This window comes from Ailuropoda melanoleuca, chromosome 6, assembly GCF_002007445.2.
Source record: "Ailuropoda melanoleuca isolate Jingjing chromosome 6, ASM200744v2, whole genome shotgun sequence".
Classification (NCBI taxonomy): Eukaryota; Metazoa; Chordata; class Mammalia; order Carnivora; family Ursidae; genus Ailuropoda; species Ailuropoda melanoleuca.
This window is the reverse complement of record NC_048223.1, coordinates 109,784,464-109,804,879: the sequence shown is the minus strand read 5'-3', so window position 1 is coordinate 109,804,879 and position 20,416 is coordinate 109,784,464. Positions and strand designations below refer to the sequence as shown.

Below are 20,416 nucleotides of genomic sequence, written 5' to 3'. Positions count from 1 at the left end.
AGAAGTGGCATCATAGGAGATTATTTTTTTCTCTACACTTTTCCTCTAGTTGCCCAAGTTCTTCACAGTGAGCATGTTCTAGAAATACGTCTACCTCAGAAAATTCAGGAGCTGAAAATTTTTCACCAACCTCTTTGATACAGTAGCAGTTTGTGAATCTTTATGTAACCCTTATGTAATTGTTCAGTACCGTGTCATCCTCTAGAACTTGAAGGAACCTGGTTGAACCTTCCTGTTCTGTCTTCTGTTTTCTGATTGGATTTGACCCAGGGTAACTGAGAAGAGGCACTACCTTATCTTTTTATTTTCTCACTAGAGAAAGAGACCCTACTACACAGTGTCCTGTCTTTCCGATCCCCAGCCCCAAAACTTTGTCAGATATCAGTGATGCTTGACATGTATGTCATGTATCAGTGATTGATAGCCTTAATTAATTAACAACCTTGACATTAGAGCAAATAATGTATATAAAGTTAATTTCTCCCTTTGATTTTAAGAAAACACATTCCTGTTGTGGAAAACCTGGAAAATGTAGAGGAAATAAAAAGAAGAAAAAAAAATCACCAATAATTTTGTCACCCAGAGATAGTCACTATTAGTTAATATTCTGTGCGTATATAAATTTTATAGCTTGATTTTTCCAATGTATCTGTATACTCTAAGCATATATAATCATAATTTAAGTAAAAATAAATATCCTATCATATGGTTATACCATAATTTACTTAGCCATTCCCCTAAGGATGACCTTTGGGTTATTTCTGATTTTTATCATGATTTTATTATGATGCTACCATCAAAATCTTAGTGCATCAAAATCTGTGTTTTGGTTTCTGATGATTTTCTTCTATTTGTGGTTGGTTTTTAGGGGTGGTATTACGGGTTAGAGGGTGTATGCATGGTAGGGCTTTGGACCCATCTTGGCCATTTACCTGCCAGAAATGTTTATGGTGGATATGAATATGCCTGTCCTGCCACACCCTCACCAGTCCCAGCTAGTGTCGTTTTTAAAAAAGTGCTAGTCTGATAGGTAAAAAATGTTGCTTCATTGATTTACTGTGAGAAGCCATTATTCTAAAATAGAGGCAGTGCTTTTCTCACCAGGGTCGTCTTTATACTGTGTTCTTCAGGAGAGCAAGCATCAGGCAGCTGGAAGCTATGGGACCATAGGTAGCTATGCTCTCTGCTGGCCTGTGGAGTTTCTTAAATGTACAAAGACCTCCCCCAAACCCCCCTTGACACTGGCTGTAGGCAGTTCCTCCACTCCGATTTGGTACCACAGCCTACCCTTGGGTGGGCTCGGATTTGGGTTTCATTCATGGGCCTGAGCCCTGCTGACTCACTGCTTTTGTTCCTGTGTTGGGGAGCTCCGCCTCCATGGGGCTCCTTGACTCAGCCAGAGGGCCTTATTTGCCCTCCCTCATCGTGGGTGGGTCTCAGTTTTTCTACCCTAGTCCTTTGCTTCAGCAGGGAGAGAGTGCTTGGCTGTTTTCCCTCACTTGGGAGAGCCAAAGGTTTTCCCTGCAGCAAGGCCAGGCCTGGCAGGTCACCACCAGGCGGACCATTTCAACTCTTCATTTGGAGGGTACTTCTCAAGTTTTTTGACTCACTTCCATTCTGTTCCCGGGACAGTGATGTGGCAGCATAAGAAACAGTTCTGGTGCCATCATTTGGTGGACATGAGCAACTGCAGCTCAAAGGTGGAAGCAGGAAGTCGGGTTTCCTGCTTTTCTGAGAGATGCCACCAAATCCTTCCACGGAAGCCTACCACGGATGCCAAAGTGCTTCCCTCCCCCTATAATCTGTTAAATATCCCAAGTCAGGCAGGTGACAGGGTCTTTTTTTGTTTGTTTGTTTTTTAAGGGCTGTTCAATCTCCGAGGGTCCGATGTGGAGCACAATCCGGTGTTTTTCTCCTATGCAATCATAGGATTGGAGACGATCATGTGAGTGTTTGCCCCACACCGGAAGGGCCTCCCTTCCTCGCAGCTCCTCAGCTGCCCCGTCCCTCTTGCTGGTCAACCCTATCACTGCCTGAGGTCCTGCCGATGTGCTGCTTTTCCCCTTTCTTGCCTCCTCTGCCTTGCCCTTCTGGTCTTCCTAAACACGAGGTATTTTTTACATCCTGCCTTTCTCTCAATCTCCCAAATGACTTGAAATCTGTGAGAATATTTCTCGTACTAGGAGATAAAAAAAAAATAAGTACGCAGGGACATCAGAACAAAACCAGAATGAGGTTAGTTCACAAAATTTCTGCCGCAAGGTCTTGGTCAGGCCACACATCTGACTCTGTTTTGTAGCAGCCGGTACAGAGGGATTTATAGGCTCTGTTATGCAATCCTGGGTCTACAGTTCAAATAAACCCAGGCATTTGGAAGGTCAGAAATGACACAGGAAAACCCCCTCGGTTGTGCTTTGTCCAGTTGCCTAGCTGTTAAAGAATTGCTTGTGGCCTTCCTGTGGTTGCTTTTCTATTTGGCTGGCTCTCTTTATTCTGATAACGTTTATTAAGTTGATAGGATCTCTGTTGGGTGCTAGGACGAATGAGACAGGCTGGGTCCTGGGCTAGAGTTGGGGAGATGAGTGTCTCTTCAGGGGATTCAGGCATGTAAGTGGGCACTAACTTGTCAGTGGGATGGGTATGGGTGTTATCGGAGGGGCCTGGCCTACACTGGAGAGTCAGAGGAGACTGACAAGTAATATTGAAGCAGAGATCAAGGGCACATGTGAGTTGGCTAGGTGAATGGGGAGCCAAAGGAATGGTGATCTAAGCAGAGTGAAGAGAATTGGCAGTAGCTCTGGGCAGCAGAGAGCACTGTGCCTGCTGAGGACCTGGAGTGGTTCAGTGTGGTTGGAACGTGGAGTGTGAGGCCGGAAGGTGAGCAGGGGCCACATAAAGGAAGGCCTGTGAGCCAAGTCCAGGAGCTTGGACCTTTATTCTGAGGACACAGGGGAGCTATTGAATGGATTTTTTGCAAGGAACCACATGATCAGCTTTGCAAATCATAAAAAATACTGTGGCTGTGAAACTGGGATGGCTGGGGGCAGGACTGGATGCAGGGAGATCAGCTGGGAGGCTGTGGCACTAATCCAGTGGAGACACGGTGTAGCCTGAACCTGGCTGGTGACTGGGCAGGGCTAGAGGCAAAGCTGGACAGATTTGATGGTGATACAGACTGTAGGTCCAGAGATCTCAGTGGAGAGAAGGAAGGACATCAGGGGCAGTGCCCAGGTCCTGGCTGGGGGAATGAGGTGAACGGTGATAACATACACAGGGAAAGGGTCACAACTTGGAGAGCAGGATTTGGGAAAGGAATGGGGAAGAAGGAGAAGCTGCTTGGTTTTGATTGCTAGAAGATGGAGCCCATTGTGTACTTGTGGGTCCGTGTTCCCCCCTTGCTCACATGCCCTCTTTTCTCTGTCACTTCGCCTCTCGCCCCTCTGCAGGCTCTTCATTGATGGTGACCGCATGGACGCCCCCAGTGTGAAGGAGCACCTGCTTTTTGACTTGGGTCTGGAAGCTGAATACAGAATCCAGGTGCTTCCCTACAAGTCCATCCTGAGCGAGCTCAAGGCTCTGTGTGCCAGTCTCTCCCCAAGGGAGAAGGTGTGGGTCAGCGACAAGGCCAGCTATGCCGTGAACGAGGCCATCCCCAAGGTTGGTAGCCCCACTGAGGCCCATTCAAGGCCGACCGCATTCCAGCTGCCAGCCCCTTCCCAGTTCCGGCATCCTGCAGCTTTGTCTTCGAAACAGAGCTTGTTCTGGAAGATCTCTGGGACTGGCTGTTAGGTGCCCTGTCCCTGGAAGAGCCCTTTGGGCTGGAGTCGTATTGAGAGTCTGAGGGCCCTTAGAATTCATGGAGTCCTCTGTGTTTTCCGGAGTGTGGCATGAGAGATGATTTTAGGCAGTGTACGTTAAAACTTAGGTTATTTAAATGTTAATCTGTTTTAAAAGCAATTTAGTATATATTAGAAAAAACATTTTTAGCATTTGAGACCTCAAGGTTATAAAAATTATTTCTTAAGACAGGGTTTAACAAACTAAATTGATTTAGAGATGGTCTAAAGAAAAGTATTAAGTAAATAAAGGTCTAGAGAGCAGGCAGCCAGGGTAGGAGCTATGTAGGTGGTATGGGGAGGCCTGAAGTCTGGAAAGCACTACGTGCGCCCCCTCCCCACCTCATTTTACAGCTGAGGAGACTGGAAGCCCAGAGGGGCTTGGGAAGTTGGGGACCTGTCGGAAGTCAAATGATAGTGATAGCCTTGCCCTTTACTGAGCCCTTGCTGGATGGTGCTAAGCAGTGGACAGCTGTCTCCTTATTTTAACTAGGGCTCAGGGCAGGACTGGAATCCAAGCCACCGTGGATATAGCCTTTTCGACTGTCCTGCCCTGGGCCTCTGGCTGCCAAGGGGATATCCAAGCCCAGGGGTATTCTTTCTTCTCCATCTTGGGAAGAGCCTAGGCCTGGCCCACTAGACCTGCCTTGCCAGTGCACCCTGCCACTCTCACACTGTGTGACCCTCAGTTACTCTGAGATTTGCTTCCTTGAGCTAAGTTAGGGGGTCATGCCTGCATTCTCTGTTTCATGAGGGATATGCATGTGAGAACGAGGGACTAGGAGAATGGAGAGAGTGAACATCTTTCAGCAGGCTCTGTGCAAGTACACTGTGGTCCTGAATCCCCCTCCCGTAACTCAGGGCTGGGTTCTAACTTGTTCTTTAATCAGAAAGGGTCTTCCCTAGCCCTTTATGATCAGACCATGAAGAGCAGGTGATGTGTGATTCCTGAGTAAGACAGAAGAAGGAGTGGAAGCCCTCTCTCATCAGTCATGTGTGTCCTCAGACAATGGGAAAAGCCTCCTTTGTGCAGCAAGAAAGGAGTTATTTCGGTCAAGCTTTGATCGTTAGGGAACTCTGACCATGACCATGGAGGCTTGAAAAGCGGTATCTTCCTGATGGCCAGCAGCCAGCAGTGTCAAAGAGCTGAAGATGCAGGGGATAGAAGAGAAATACCCTGTTTGATGTACTTTATCGTTTTGGAAGAGCTCAAGCCCCTTTCGTCATGCTCAGAGTCATCAGCCAAGAGGGGCAGGTCTTCGATCCCCAGGCACAGCTAGGTGGGTCCTGAGCGGGAGCTCTTCAGGTGATTGCCTTAAGTGTGATGTGCCGGCTGAAGAGGTGATTGCCTTGGTCTTGGGTGCGTGGAGCTAGGTTCGACTTCCCATACTACTCCTTTTGCCCTTAGGATCATCGATGCTGTATGCCTTACACCCCCATCTGCATCGCCAAAGCTGTGAAGAATTCTGCCGAATCAGAAGGCATGAGGCGAGCTCACGTGAGTAAAGCAGCCTGTGCAGAGGAGGGGGTGTGTGGTGGTCCGAAGGCCCAGTCCCTCACCTGCTGGGTGGCTTTGAGCCTGGCACAAGGTCAGAAATTCTTTGAGCTTCTGGTGTTAATGAGAGAATGAAATAAAATACTCAGTGGGCTTGGTCTTTACAAAGTATAGCATATAGCACAAAAGGAAGTGATGCTGATGCTTCTTAAATGGCCCAGAGTATGTTTCAAGGGCAGCGGCGGGTCTAGAAAGATGCAAGGCCCACAGATGGCTTTTGCCAGTGGCTTGCCTTTCCTGTCTCTGGAGGACGGGAGTGAACCTGCTGAGGGATTAGCCCCTGCTCTCCGGGGGCCCTTTCCCGGTTGTGCCGGAGCTGCTGAGCAGCCGAGGAGCCCTCTCCTTGCTGGTGGGAATTGCCGCAGACGTGTTAACAGGGCGCGCCTGCGTGGAAAGCCCCGATTGCTGGTGGTTATGCCCTGTGGGTCCAGCCTTCTCAGTCCCACGTTGGGGCTGGGCTCTGAATCTGCCCAGCTGATTTTCAGTAATAACTTTTAAAAAATGTCTCTGTTGTTTGCACAGATTAAAGATGCTGTTGCCCTCTGTGAACTCTTTAACTGGCTGGAGAAAGAGGTTGGTTCCTAGCCTTTGTTTAACACGTGGATGTCGATTATTCAGAAACTCAACATGTGATTCTAACTGTGGCCCCCTCCGTGCTCTGGTGACCATGAGGTCCAAGGTCTTGATCTAATTTTAGGACTCTCTCTTGGTAGTTCTTTCAGGAAATCTGGTGTGTATTTAAAATTTTTTGATTGTAGAAAATAGTAACACAGATGAAGAATTTCCTTAAGTGAGAGGATCCCTTTTGGATCAAGGCCTTGTCTTGTAATTAAGTGGAATTTCATTATAAGGGAAAATGGCTCATAATAATAATAATCGGCAAGCTGATTGTATTAAGAGAAAAAGATCTTTGTGTACATTTTGGATTTCAGTTTAAGATGTAACACTTTTGATAGTAAATTGACTCTGGCCATTAGTTTCTTGCCTTTTCATTCCTTATGGTTGACAGCAGGGGATTTCTTTGTGCTGTTATTAAACAATCTCATGTTCCCTTAAATATTATATAAACAACTCTTTAAAAATAGCTTAAATTGGAAAAAGAATATCACCCTTACTCCCACCTGTGTAACTAGTTTATTCCCTCTGGCTGTTGTTCTTCTGTGTAAATCATTTTTACATGTCTCTCAATGTATAGAAGTGATTTTGTGTTTTATTTTATTCACTTAGTACCATAGTGTGAGCCTTCTCCATGTGCTTTGAGTCCTTTAAAAAAGGATCCAAATTGTAAAAGCGTTGTGTGGTGACAGATGGTAGCTACACTTGGGGTGAGCACAGCGTAACAGAGAGATGCTGACTCACTGTGTCGTATACCTGAAACTAACATAAGCGTCGTGTGTCAGCTCTACTCGCATTAAAAAAAACCCAAAAAACAGAAAAAATGGATCCAAGTAGAGAGGTTGCATTTAGTGGTTAGACCGATTTTCCATTCCTCTTATTTTCAAGTGTTTAGATCATTTTTTAATTTTTTTTTTGCTATTATCAATCACCTTGTAATAATATCTTTGCATTTGTCTTTTTTATTTATTTAGGATGACATCCTAGCAGGAGATGCTTTTGAATTTTTTAAACTTAGATGGATTAAGTTTGGGGGAGGTTTTAGGATATACCACTGAGAGAAATAGTTGAGTGAAAAATTGAAAGGATAGAAGTCCTTCTACCTTAGATAGCTTTGATGAGAGTCTTTGGAAATTCCCTCCGTGTTAAAGATGAGACATCAGCTGTGTCCTGTAGGTGGGACAGTTGGGACATGGGAAGTGAGGAAAAAATCAGCATTTAATGCATCCCCTTTAACTTGTATGAAGCCCAGGAATTTATGACCCTAGATGATTTAGAAGCAACTCCTTTGCAGGTGCCCAAAGGTGGTGTGTCAGAGATCTCAGCTGCTGACAAAGCCGAGGAATTTCGCAGGTGAGGATCCATGTGTGTGGGGGGGCCCTGAAGCTTGTGGTCGTTTCTTTGGCGAGTTAGATGAGGCTGAGAGGGCCCTGATTCTTGGCACAATCAAATCCTTTAAGCAGCTCTGCTTTCTGTGTCTTTCTGTTCTAGGCAACAGGCTGACTTTGTGGACCTGAGCTTCCCAACGATTTCCAGTACGGGACCCAATGGCGCCATCATTCACTACGCGTAAGGCATGCGGAGGAGCACGCTGCCTGGCTTTGCTGCTGCTTCTGCACAGGAGCCTGAGCAGGGGAGAGCCATTATTTTATCAGAGGCCCCAGTGCCCACCTCCATGTGTCTTTTGAGACTGTTATTAGATGGGAAATGAGGACTTGTTTTCTCTCATTTCCTCTGCATCTCCAAGTCTCTGCCTTTTGGGAGCCTCCTCTTAGGCTCAGGTGTATGGCGTTGACCTTCTCTGTGAGGTAGTCAGATGGGTTGTCCCCCTCTTTCCTTTCTGAGGCGACAGAAGCTGTATTGATCATGGTGGTCAGATTACTTTAGTGTTTGTCTTTCCTGATAATGGCAGCCTTCTTGATGCATGAGTCCAAAACATCTTGTGAGCTCCATCGCCTCCATACTGAGAAACTTAGCACTCGACGAGCATCCCGTTGTGGTGAGGGAGGTAATCAGCACCCTTTCTTCCCTCCTTGCGGGCTTGAAGCTGGGCGCCTAACCTGTGAGGAGTTTCAGCAGATGACCTCCAAGCACCTGTGGACTCACAGAGTGGAGCATTCCCTGTGCTGTGAGATAGAAGGGGCACTGATAAGTTTAGGATTGATCTGCCTGTGGACTCGGTGGGAAACGGAACTTGACTTGGCCATTGGGCTCCAGCTTCAGATTTGCCCAGTCGAATGGTTTTGCCTTGTGTTGGGCATTTTGAGTTCTTTGCTCCGTGTCTATGATGTACAATTAGTGGAGGAATACTTGGTCTCTCTCACTGTGCTGTACCCAGGCAGATATCCTCCCCCCCCCCCAAATTTAATAATTGCTTTTAGAGCTTTTAGTCTTGGGGCACATTTTGAAGCCATGTGTGGGAGACAGTCACAGATGTGATTGTGCAGTTCTCTCCTATTAATGCTTCTGTTCCAAAATTAAAATATAAAAAGGACTTCAGTTTTTGTCTTATGTTTAATTCAGGTGGTGACTTTTTTGGCTGGATACTATCCTAGAATTTTGCATGTAATTAATACATTAAAAAATTTCAGATCAAGGAGGGAGAAGTCTGCTTCTGCTTTGGCATTTTTTTTTGCTGTGGGCTATTGGAAGCCTGTTGAGAAGCAGGGCCTGGAGCTGGTTCCAGTCATTTGGCTGGAGTGACCACTGATGCCCTTAGTGCCAAAGAGAGGGGGTGGTGCCTGGAAATGAAGGAGTCCCTCTCTGAGCTGCAGGGTAGAGACTTGGAATGCCTTTACTCTTTCTAGCATTTCCCAGTGCAGTTGTACTGTCTGGAAATGGCATGGGGAAATCAGATCACTTTTTAAAAATACTTCATGTTCATTTAAAAAAAGTGCTATGGCACAAGAACATTGTGATTCACTCCTTTTCCTAATAAAAATCCCTTTAATTTTTCTCCCAAATTGAGACATTTACATCCTGTCTGGTGGTCTGGGAAGCACATGGGGAGGCCCCTGACATGGTCGCTGAGGCCGTGGCCTGGGACCTCCACAACCAGAGACAAGTGACTCCTGGTTGCTTGTATTCCCAGTTCTCAGGACTCTAGCTTTGTCCTCTTGCATCTAATGATTATTATTTTTGTAACTTTTACACCTCTTTCATGAACCTGTTTTGTTTCAGACACAGATGGGATATAGATATGAAGAAATATGTTATTCTTCCTTCTCTTGAGCTCTTTATCCAGTTGGGGAGATAGGTTGACCCGGGTCTTTGAGTAGTTCTAGAAGATTAATTATTTGGAATAATTAATTTAGTGGGTAACTTTTAAATTTGACATAATTTCAGACCTATATAAGTTGTAAGAATAGTATGAAGAACTCTTAGATGTCTCCTCCCAGATTCGGCAAGTACATTTGTGGAATAATTAATTTTTAATTAACTTTCTCAGGCCGGTCCCTGAGACGAATAGGACGTTGTCGCTAGATGAGGTGTACCTGATCGACTCGGGAGCCCAATACAAGTAAGTGAGCTAGGGCTGCCATAGAACTGGATGGTGTTGGGTCAAAAAAGTTGAATAGGGGGAAAGCCAGGCTCCCGCTGAATCTCACTCTGGGAATTTCACTCTGCGCCAGTCCCTAATGGAATCGTTCTCATGTGTTGTCCTTTTTTTCACCCCTGCTTGAAGTTGTCCGGTGGTGACTCTTCTCACAAAAGACTGTTTGATAGAAATGTTTAGTTCTTGGCCGGAAGTTGTTAAATACTAAATAAATAACTGAAAGCAAGCTTTTAAAACCACTGGAAAGACTGCCCTAGCTCATAAACTGCCTGCTAGCTCTCTGGGCTTGCAGCGGCCTCATGGCTTTGGGAAGTGGGGGAGTAATTTTAAATGAGTAAACGAAAAACTAGGGTTGCCCTTGAATTTCTGAATTTCCATCTTCATGTCTTGCTGCTTTCATATTAATCCTCGAGAAAGTTTCTCAGAGGAGAACCCAAGATTTGGCTGGGTCTCGATGTGGAACCCATGAGAAGGAGCTGGAAGAGGTGTGGTCTGCATTAAGAGAGACAAGCAGTTTTAATGCTCCATTCCCACTATAGTTAGGACTGTGGCTGATGGAGAGACTGCTTATTTTTTTTATTATTTAAAGACTTTATTTTATTTTAGGGAGAGAGAGAGCATGAGAGTGAGAGCAGGGGGAAGGACAGAGGGAGAGGGAGGGGGAAAGAATCTCAAGCAGACTCCGCGCTTGAGAGCCAGACGCAGGGCTCTATCCCATGACCCTGAGATCATGACCTGAGCCAAAGCTAAGAGTCGGATGCCTCACCGACTGAGCCACCCAGGCGCCTGTGGAGAGCCTGGTTATTAAGTGGGTTCCGCCACGTAGGTGGAAACCACAGCCTAGCCTTGGCACATGTGGGTTGGTGTTCATGATAACAGCTTAGAGTTCAGGGTGTTGAGTTGGGTACTGGTGCCAGTTTTGTTTCACATCTAAATTTTAGCAGGATTCCAGAAGTTGCCCTTTTTATGTCAGGGGTATGGATTAGTGCATTCTAAGAGATGTCTTTGGGTAATTGTAGGGTCCAGTCCTTTGCTCTTCTGACGGGAGGAATTGGAGGTTGGTCCTTTTTGGATAGAAGCAGGCTCCTACTTGCTCCTATTTCCTTTGTCTCCTCTCTCTCGTTTATAACCCCATGATAGTGTTGCCCATGAAACAGTCCTCATGTTGTAGACCAAGAGAGTGTGTGTCAGGGACTGTCCACTCTTAACTACCTCAGGCTATCGTTGCTCTCATACTTTGTCTCATGTATGTATGTATTTATTTATTTAGAAAAAGATTTATTTATTTATTTTCGAGCTTGAGCAGGAGGGGCAGAGGGAGAGGGAGAGAGAATCTCAAGCAGATTCCGTGCTGAGCGCTGAGCCTGACACAGGGCTTGTTCTCATGACCCTGAGATCATGACCTAATTCAAAACCAAGAGTCAGATGCCTAACTGACTGTGCCACCTAGGTGCCCCTGAGCCAAAGCTTATTTTGAGTGAAAACTAATTTGTCCTTTCTTTTGGAAAGGGATGGGACGACAGATGTGACACGGACCATGCATTTTGGGACCCCTACGGCCTATGAGAAGGTAAGGTGGGGCAGAAAACTGGAAAGCCCTGTCTGCTTTCTTAAGAACAGCATTGCTCTTATGAAAGGAATTGTATAACGAAGGAAAATTTATATGTGGGGTAGTACAACAGCTCATTACTGTGGAGTCAGGCTTATCTGCTTTATGATGTCCCTTTAATTAATTACTGGAGGAATTTTAAAAGCATTCTGTCTGCTAAGGTCACAGCAACTCAGATTCAAGTTTAAACAGTGTCAGTATTCTCTTGAATCAGGAAATCTCTTTGGGGATGGGAGTGGGGTAGTGAAATATATACCTTTTACAAACAGTGTCTAGATTTGATTCTGAAAGCCACCCTCCCTTCTTTTTTCAAGTTCAGCATTTCCATTTATAGGGTTAGCTCAGGAAGCCTCTAAAATGGTGTACACTGCTCAGTTTCTGGTCTGTCTGGCATGGAGAGGAGGAGATGGTGAGGTGGGAGCCTGGAGGCTGGACTTCAGGTCTTCTCTGCTGTTTGCTGGCTCTGTGACCTGGAGTAAAGCACTTAGACACATCCATAAAAATGGGGATAAGAGTACCTGCCTCCAAGGCTGGTTCTAAAGGTTCCACAACCCTTGCAAGTTCCTGGATCAGTCATTGCCCAGCATAGTGACTGTGTAGTGACTCAATTATTGGTTGAGTCTCTGAGTGAATCTGTTTTTCTGGGAGCTCCTGCAGGAAGTTTGTCCAAGGAAGAGAGTTTTACGCAGTGCAGCAGAGCAGATATTGTAGTTTTAGGCCTGTGCCTCATCTGTTCGAAGGCACGAGCACCTTAGAAAAATCTGACCTCGGCTCCACATACCTTTGGCGTGTCTCTTCTTGTGCTGGGTAGAGAGCTCCAGACCAGATCGAAGAGCATGGGTTTAGTCTTGGCTCTGCACCGTATCGGCAAGCCACTAACCTTCCAAGCAACACTTTTCTTATCACGGCAGTAGGGGTCCCCCCTCCGAGTTAACATTGGAAAGGGGCACAGATGTTGACGCATGACTGCCTGGCTTCAAGGCCAGATGCTGCCACTTATGAATGACACCACCGAGCAGGCTAGTTAATCTCTCTGTCAAGTGAGGATGACAGCAGCATCTCCAGCATCAAGTGTGGGATTAAGTTTTCAGTGCTTAGTTCCATGCCCAGCACAGAGGAGTAGCTCGGTAAATGTTAGCTAGCGTCATCAGTAGTTTTATGACGTTTGCTCGTCTTTCTCAGGCTCAGACAGTGTGTCAGAATGTTCATTACAAGGGAAGGAATGGTGGGGTCATCTCTCTGACAGTTCTCTTTTAACTAAATTTAATTTTAAGATTTTCTAGAAAATTGGTCCTGTGGCCAAACTTTTTTTTTCCACCAGAGTTTTTTCTTTTTATTCTGATTTTCTCTGTGGTATTGCTAAAAACCTTCAGAAGCGAGGTTTTCTGAGCTGCCGGAAAACTCCGGGACTGAAGCATCTGTCCTCATTCTGCAACGTGCCCCTGGGTTTTCTTTGGCAGGAATGCTTCACATATGTCCTCAAGGGCCACATAGCTGTGAGTGCAGCCGTTTTCCCGACTGGAACCAAAGGTAGGTGGTTCCTTCTGTCGTATGGCAGGCTTCTTCTTGATCAGGCACCAAACGTGTCTCAATTTGAGTGGAAGAACATGTCTTTTGTTTCATGTCCGCCCTGGCCCCTTCAGGCCCAGCCAGGGCAAGTGCTGCATGGAGTGAATCTCTTAGACCCACTCACTGAGCTCAGCGGGCCTCCCAGGGAGCCACGCTTCGGTTTGGGCTGATGTCAGCCATGTACCTCTCTGCTGACCACCCAAGGTGTCAGATGATGCAGGCGGGTGGCTTCCAGGAGAGGGCGGCCAGGACATGGAGGCCTCCGGGCCCAAGTGGAAGTTGGTTGATGCAGCCTCCTGTCTGTCCTGCCATGTTGGGCCAGTGCCTCCTTTTGGGATCCGTGTCGGGATTTATTTTACTGGGAACCTGACTTCGGATATATACCAGTCTGCTTGAGGACTGATGGATGGGGCATTGGACGAGGCGTTGACAAGACCTGGGCCTTGAATCTGCTTAGATAGGGTCTGAGCTCATCTCCCTGGGCATCTGTTTCCTCGCAGTCTGGTTAGAGTCTCATCTTTGAAATTCGGAAACAGCAGGGTCCCAGAGCTGGGAAGGCAACATTCTCATCGTGCACACCCTTTGCTGCTGCAGGCGTCCGGCCCCTTTACTGGCTTCCTGGACAGACAATCCTCCAGCTTCAGACTGAGCTCTGGCCGGCTGGGGACTGGCTGTCTTGGGAGCTCTGATTGTTCGTTCTTTCTTGTGCTGGGTTGAAATCAGAACCCTCCAGTAACTTTTACATGCTGGTTACTCTTTCACTTTCTGGAGCCAAACACAATAAATCTAATCTCTAAAGTGCTTGCAAATTGAAAAGCACTGGACAAATATCATCAAGTGGTTCTTTATGTGTCTTTCAGGACACCTTCTTGACTCGTTCGCCCGCTCAGCTTTATGGGATTCTGGCCTGGATTACCTGCACGGAACGGGACACGGTGTTGGGTCTTTCCTGAATGTTCACGAGGGTCCTTGTGGCATCAGTTATAAAACCTTCTCTGATGAGCCCTTAGAGGCAGGCATGATTGTCACTGATGGTGAGTGTCCCTCACATTCGGGGTGCGTGGGTCTTCGGGCCTGTTGGGGGGCTGTCTGTCGTTTCTTATCTTCTGATTATCTTAAAGTAAATTGGATATAATTCCCCCCCCCTTGTCACCTTGAATTAAATAAGGACCACAACGTTTTATGATTATAAAAGTGATACGTGTTCATTTTAGAAAAGGTGAGGCTGTGGGACAGCGTCCAACCACCCAGGGGAAACATTGCTTCATGTTTTGATGTATTAGCTTTTGGTCTTTTATCTATGTGTATATCTTTTTTCCTAATCATTCAGATTATACTGGATGTATTGTTTGTATTCAGCTTTCTTATTTAATGTACTTCCTTCTCCCAAGTTGTTACCAGATCTGTGTGCATATATTTTAATGCCTGCATTGTTATGTCTTAGGAATATGCCCTGTGACTGACTTGGTGGACCCTCTGTTATTGTACTCCTGACCCTGGCGCAGTTTTCAGGGACTTTAGAACCTTTCTGTCTGTTCCTCGAGTACCTGTTGGAAGTGGCGGTGTGGGAGGAGGGGCCATCTCTGGGCTCTTTCCCCTTGGACTGAGTGGGCTGTTGACCTGCTTCTCGTCTGTCATCCCAGGAGGGAGCACTTCCCTGTGTGTCCGTGTTCATCACGGGCTGCTGCTTATTTCTGGGTTTGATTTCTTTCAGAGCCAGGGTATTATGAAGATGGGGCTTTTGGAATTCGCATTGAAAATGTTGTCCTAGTGGTTCCTGTGAAGACCAAGGTAGGTAATTGTGTATTTATTTATTTTTAAATTTTCCTTGTTTCTTAATGAAGGAAGATGAAGATGTTTGTCTTTGGAGCCAAGAGTGTGCCGTTTTGGAGCCAAAATGGAGCTTCCTCCCCCTGATATCAGGGAGTCTCCTAGAAATCACTCTTCTTTTTTTTTTTTTTTTTTTTTTTTTTGTAAAAGGTTTTATTTATGTATTTAACAGAGAGAGACAGCCAGCGAGAGAGGGAACACAGGCGGGGGGAGTGGGAGAGGAAGAAGCAGGCTCCCAGCAGAGGAGCCTGATGCGGGGCTCGATCCCAGGACTCTGGGATCATGCCCTGAGCCTGAGGCAGACGCTTAACGACTGAGCCACCCAGGCGCCCCAGAAAGAAAATCCTTAATGAACTGGGACCCAGAACTGGAATTCCTGGGCCCCAGGCAGGCCCCTGCCTGATGGGATTTGGAGCTCTGAGTTTATTAGAGGCAGCTCCTTGTCATGATGCTTCCTCTACTGGGGACAGGTGCTAGGGTGGGGGAGGTGCTTGTTTAAAGGCCCCTCCTCGACCCAGGGCAGGGTATCTGTATTTCCAACAGATACCTCAGATGATTTTTATCGGGTAAAGCTGAGGAGCCCTCAGTTATACCCTGGGTCAGGCCCCACAGGCTGGCGGTTAGAGAGGTCTGTTGCCATCCAGAAGACAGGCGCTTCACCTTCTCCCCATCGCTATTATCAAGAGGTAGCAGGGCTGTAGGTGCTCGGCTTTTCAAGACCCGTTTACTCCTGTGGGTGATTGTGGAAACCGAACATTTGGAGGGAAGTGGCTTCCTAAGGCTGCAGGGATCTGCTGTCTGCTTCCACATCGAAGTCACCATCCTTGAGAGTGGCCTCTCACCTCGTCTCCAGAGGCCTTGCCAGGAACAGAGACCCAGCGTGCTGTCAGGTGCCTGGCCATTCCGTACTATGTAGAATGGACAGACCTAATGTCTGTCACCGGATGGGACTGGCTGGTCGAGGCAGGACACATGGTTAACTGTTAAATAAAAGTGATGTTGGGGACTTCCACTTCGGTAGAGTCTTGAGAACCAAAACCCGTGATGCCCCTCATCCAGTCCCTGTCATGCTATGTCCCTACTCCTTCTCCATCACAGTGGATGTTAGCCTGGGGATCTGCGGCTGAGAGCCCCTTGGCTTTCCCCGATGGCGGCTGTTGGCACAGCGGAGCAGCTCTAGGACGATGGCATCGACTGGGTTCATCATGCCTCCTGGGCCTCCTGAAGATGCCGACCAGCAAACCCCTTCTTGGTTCCCAGTCACACCTGGCCCTGGGGGGGGGGTGGTCATGTCTGGTGGGAATGATCTCATGGTAGTTCACTGTGGTAGAGAGGAGTAAAAGCTTCTGTTTTCTTCCTTTTCCAACAGTATAACTTCAATAACCGGGGAAGCCTGACCTTTGAACCTTTAACTTTGGTTCCGATACAGACCAAAATGATAGATGTGGACTGTCTTTCAGACAAAGAGGTAATGAGGGTGGCTTGGAGGAGGCAGAGTGGGAGTGGGGGTGGAGAGCGACCTTACGTTCTCTCATCTGTTCTCACTTCCTAATTTAGAGATCTGTGCCACCTGAGTCTGAAAATCCTAGGTCTCCTGAGGACTGTAGTTGCTTTTCCTGTATTTGTTGGCTCTCCACGTAGAGATAGTCGTCCCTGCGCCATTGTGGGGCTGTAAGGTTTCATGAGTGGGACTAGTTCGCCGTTGCTTTCCTTGAGGCCGCGAGCCATAGCTGCGCTGAGGAATGTTTCGCAAACCATGGGCCATGTGTCTTCCCTTTGAAAAGCCAGATGGGTGGTAGGGCCTGTTGGCCATTGCATGTACCAGAATGTTTTCTCATGTTGAATGAAACATTAAGGGAATGAAAAGCAAGCTGTATTATCATAAGCCCAGTTTTCAGACAGACAAGGAGAGAGGTGGTGCCTACACTTCTGGTCGCTCTTCACAAAGCTAGGAGCACAAGGTGCTCACGCTCCAGCTCAGAGGGATACAGGTCTTGCAACCCCTTCAAATCCTGTGGTGGGTCCCCAGGCCCACAAGGCTTGGTGAGGTGGCAGGCCCTGGGACCTGGAGTAAGGCTTGAGGGGTCAGGCAGTGATCAAAATCAGAGCAGAGACAGGGGTCAGAAACAGGGCGGGAACAGTCAGCCCTGGACAGGCTGAACAGTTCCCCAGCCAGGAAGACACAGCCAGAAGGACACAAGTTTCAGAGCAAGGCAGGTGGTCAGAAGTCCTTGCAAACAGCAAATGATTGATGGGAGCCAAAGGCAGGACAAGCATGGCAGGTTACTGTAGGAGTAAGTTTTTGTTACCCAAAGCAGCCACTGGCCTCACCCCGGGGACGGTGAAGTGCCTTGTTAGGCATCCTCCGTGGTGTGCACCTGGGCCTCATGCTTGTCACTAGAGAAAAGTGCCCTGAGGCTCGAGGAGGCTCCTTCTGTGGGCTTTGGAATGGGATTCTCCCAGCCAGAAGCCTCTTCTGCCTGACGCCGCTCACAGAGGGGTGACAGAACAAGGTCACCTGCTTCCCGCTGAGTGTGAGCACCTCTGCTTAATCGTGGGTGTCCTTGACCAGCCAGATATCCCCACTCAGCACCCGAACGAGGCCAACTGATGCGGGTTTATTCATCTTGTCGATGGTGCGGGACAGGAAACAACCTGTTAGCAGCATAGTGTCAGGTGTGTGTCTGGCAGGAAGAGTCCCTCCAGCGGTCCATGGCTTAGGAAAGGAGGACAAGAACACATGAGTGGGCATGGAAGCCACCTGTTTGAATCCTTCGTGCACCATAGGAGCCAGTGTCTCTTCTCATGGCCTTGGGTACAGCTGCCAGGGTCTTAGCAAGGGACTCTCCAGTATGAAGTCACTTTGCTTTCGGAAGCCCAAGGCTGTGGCTTCCTACGATGTAACTCTAGGTCATGCAGTCCTTGCTGTCCACATAAAGTGTACTCATCAGGAAGCATTCCTCCCAGTGACATTCTACTTCATCCACAGAAGTCGCGTGTGAGGAAGGTTGAGTGAGGCCATTCTTCCTTGAGGGAGAAATTTTGTTAACTTGACTTCGGTTAACATTGAACATAGACCAGTGGGCTCTGTTGTACTCAGTGGTTCATTACTATACCTTGCATAGCCAAATCACTGAACTGTTCTTTCTGCCAATTAGTTTTTATAGGGCACGTAATATCTTCTTACCCTTAGGTCATAAACAAGTTCCTATAAATAACAGTGGATGTATTTAACATACCAAGCAGAGTACATTTGTTGTCTCTTTTATTTATTTTTTTTTTTTATTTTTTTTTAAAGATTTTATTTATTTATTCGACAGAGATAGAGACAGCCAGTGAGAGAGGGAACACAGCAGGGGGAGTGGGAGAGGAAGAAGCAGGCTCATAGAGGAAGAGCCTGATGTGGGGCTCGATCCCATAACGCCGGGATCACGCCCTGAGCCGAAGGCAGACGCTTAACCGCTGTGCCACTCAGGCGCCCCTGTTGTCTCTTTTAGCAAAAAAAAAAATCTCTCTCCGTATACCACTTAATCAGTCTGGGGCTTCATTCTGTCTGAAGACACAGTAATACCCCAAAACCAGATTCTGTCCATTTGGCTTTTAAAATCCTTGGTCATGCCCTTTACCGTCTCCTGAAGAGAGTGTTTTCTGTTACTTTAGGGACTTTTTGGGTTGGGTTTGCATTCCCATCATTTATCACCAGATGGCAGCTGAGGACTTTGGTCACGAACATGGGCAGCTGCAGACTTTCAGGGCCTTAAGGATGTTGGTCAGGCCCCACTGAGGCCGTGTGTACAACTGAAAGGGTCTTGGGAGTTTCACTTTGGCTCCAGGCTTGGCTGCTTTGGACTGCAGGCTGTCTCATAGCCCTGCCTGAACCACAGGAGTTTGCTTGCTTTTGATTCCCTATCCCGTTCCCCAGCTGCCAGCAGGGCTAGTAGTCTCTTACCAGTGGGGAGTGGAGCCCTGCTGGGTCAAAGCCCGTTGGCAGCACCACTGCATCTGTCTGCCCATCTCAACCCCTGAGCTCGTCCTTGGTACTTGGTCCAGACTGTAGTCCCCGATGCCCATGCTTTTGTAACACCACTGCCTTCCCAGATGGCGTGTGGCTCATTGCAACAGCAGCCTGGATGGCGGTGTCCGTCTTGCCAGCTTTGCTGCAGCTGAGAGTCGGGTCCAGGCCCACTTCATGGCCAGTGAAGAGAATGGGTGGTCGTCCTCTGGGTAGAACTTGCTTCACTCCGGCCTTCACACCCGCCCCGCCCCAAGGTGGAGAGTTCACCCTTTTATGGCTGCAGAACTTTCACCGTCAGGCCCTGGGGATCTGCCCCGACCCAGGCAGAAGTCCTGTCAGACCTCCTTCCTTCTTACCTTTTTTAAGAAATCTCTTGGGGCGGTGGGCACATTCCATTGAGTGTCTGAAAGTTAAGCTCCCAGCCCCACTCTACAGCACCCACAGTCCTTGGTCACCAGAAGTCTAGACAGCCACACTCACAAGACCCATGGGGGCTCGGCTGATCTAGTTTATTCAGCGTTGTCAGTGGATACGGGTAGGAAACTCAGTGTATTGGTGGGACACCTTCAGGTGTGTCTCTTAGCAGGAGTCTTACCAGCCATCTAGTTTTCAGCCCCCCTCTCCTCCACTGCAGCCCCAAGATGGCTGAGGTGCAAGGGAAGGAGGCCACATAGGTGGGTGTAGGACCTGCTAGACCCCCTGCCCCATCCCTCTCACAGTGTCGTGTGGGCATGGCTTTGGGGTCCTGTTGGGAAGAATACCTGGTTACAGGTTACTCTGCTCTCAGGGAAGCCCAAAGCCATGACTTGTTCAGGTATTTACAGCTCCTTCATAGTCATTGCCAGTCCACATGCAGTAGACTGCTCTGGAAGCATTTTACCCTAAGCAGTATGGCCTTGTCCCATCAATTTCTAGGGAAATAAACCATAAGGAAGTTACTCGTCCCTGAGCAGGGGAAAAGGTTTTGTGTATGTCTGCCCTCAACTTGTGATCTCCGCACACAGGGGCCTTTGGGAGAGGTGTGAATACTGCCTTTGTCTTTCTCCGTCTTCTAGTGTGACTGGCTCAACAATTACCACCTGACCTGCAGGGAAGTGATCGGGAAGGAATTGCAGAAGCAGGGCCGCCAGGAAGCTCTCGAGTGGCTCATCAGGGAGACGCAACCCATCTCCAAGCAGCATTAATGCCTCCCTGGTTTTTGTTTTTGTAAAATGCTCTGGGGAAGGGAAGAAACCTGGCAGATCCCTGACATCTGTCCCCTTTCCTCTCCTTCCTTACTTCCCCTTTTTACTTTGAGATTCTAAGAAGAGCTGAAAATCTTATCCTCTTTGATATTTTCTTGCAAACACTCAATCTTTTATGATTTTTTTAATTGTTGAGAACGAGCCAAGAATGAAATCGCTGCACCAGAAGGAGGGTCCCTGCAAAGCTGAACACTCGATCAGGGGAGACGCCCCGAGCAGCCGCAGTGAGCTCTCTGGCCAGTAATGGTGGAACACTGAGTGCTTGCTCTCTGATGGTCAAGTTCCAGGTGCTAGTACATTATTCATGATCACCTTGATTCATGAGACTGTATTTATGATCAGTGAATAAAATGTCAGAATGTGCTTTGTCTCAGCTGTGTCTTTCCTCTCAGCGCTGTCCACCCGCATGTTAGGCAAGTTCATCTCCTGGGCTGGTGGCCTTTGGGGGAGACATTTTCTAGATAGAAGTTCCCCTTTGAGGGGAGATCCCTGGCTTCCCCATGTATTGTCTGGCTTAACTGAAAAGCTTTTTTCTTTTCTCTGGAAAACCTAATATTTTGGTGAGTATAATGTCGAAAGTGAGTCTT

General features: G+C 47.6%; 1 protein-coding gene across 5 annotated transcripts in view; it reads left to right on the top strand.

Moving 5' to 3' along the window:
• XPNPEP1 (X-prolyl aminopeptidase 1) overlaps window positions 1-20,192 on the top strand; it is a 51,737-nt gene extending 31,545 nt beyond the window's left edge. For 4 of the 5 annotated variants that reach the window (XM_011232147.3, XM_002925110.4, XM_034663254.1 and 1 more), the window contains 13 exons: window positions 1,864-1,945; window positions 3,447-3,657; window positions 5,245-5,334; window positions 5,914-5,964; window positions 7,301-7,359; window positions 7,498-7,575; window positions 9,455-9,526; window positions 11,072-11,132; window positions 12,632-12,701; window positions 13,601-13,774; window positions 14,455-14,531; window positions 15,940-16,038; window positions 19,641-20,192. In XM_011232147.3, coding sequence (XP_011230449.2) covers window positions 1,864-1,945; window positions 3,447-3,657; window positions 5,245-5,334; window positions 5,914-5,964; window positions 7,301-7,359; window positions 7,498-7,575; window positions 9,455-9,526; window positions 11,072-11,132; window positions 12,632-12,701; window positions 13,601-13,774; window positions 14,455-14,531; window positions 15,940-16,038; window positions 19,641-19,769 — 1,253 coding nt within the window. In that variant the 3' untranslated portion in view covers window positions 19,770-20,192. The remainder of the gene's footprint in view (window positions 1-1,863; window positions 1,946-3,446; window positions 3,658-5,244; window positions 5,335-5,913; window positions 5,965-7,300; window positions 7,360-7,497; window positions 7,576-9,454; window positions 9,527-11,071; window positions 11,133-12,631; window positions 12,702-13,600; window positions 13,775-14,454; window positions 14,532-15,939; window positions 16,039-19,640) is intronic. The other variant, XM_034663252.1, reaches the window with a different exon arrangement.
• Window positions 20,193-20,416: the final 224 nt, after the last annotated feature.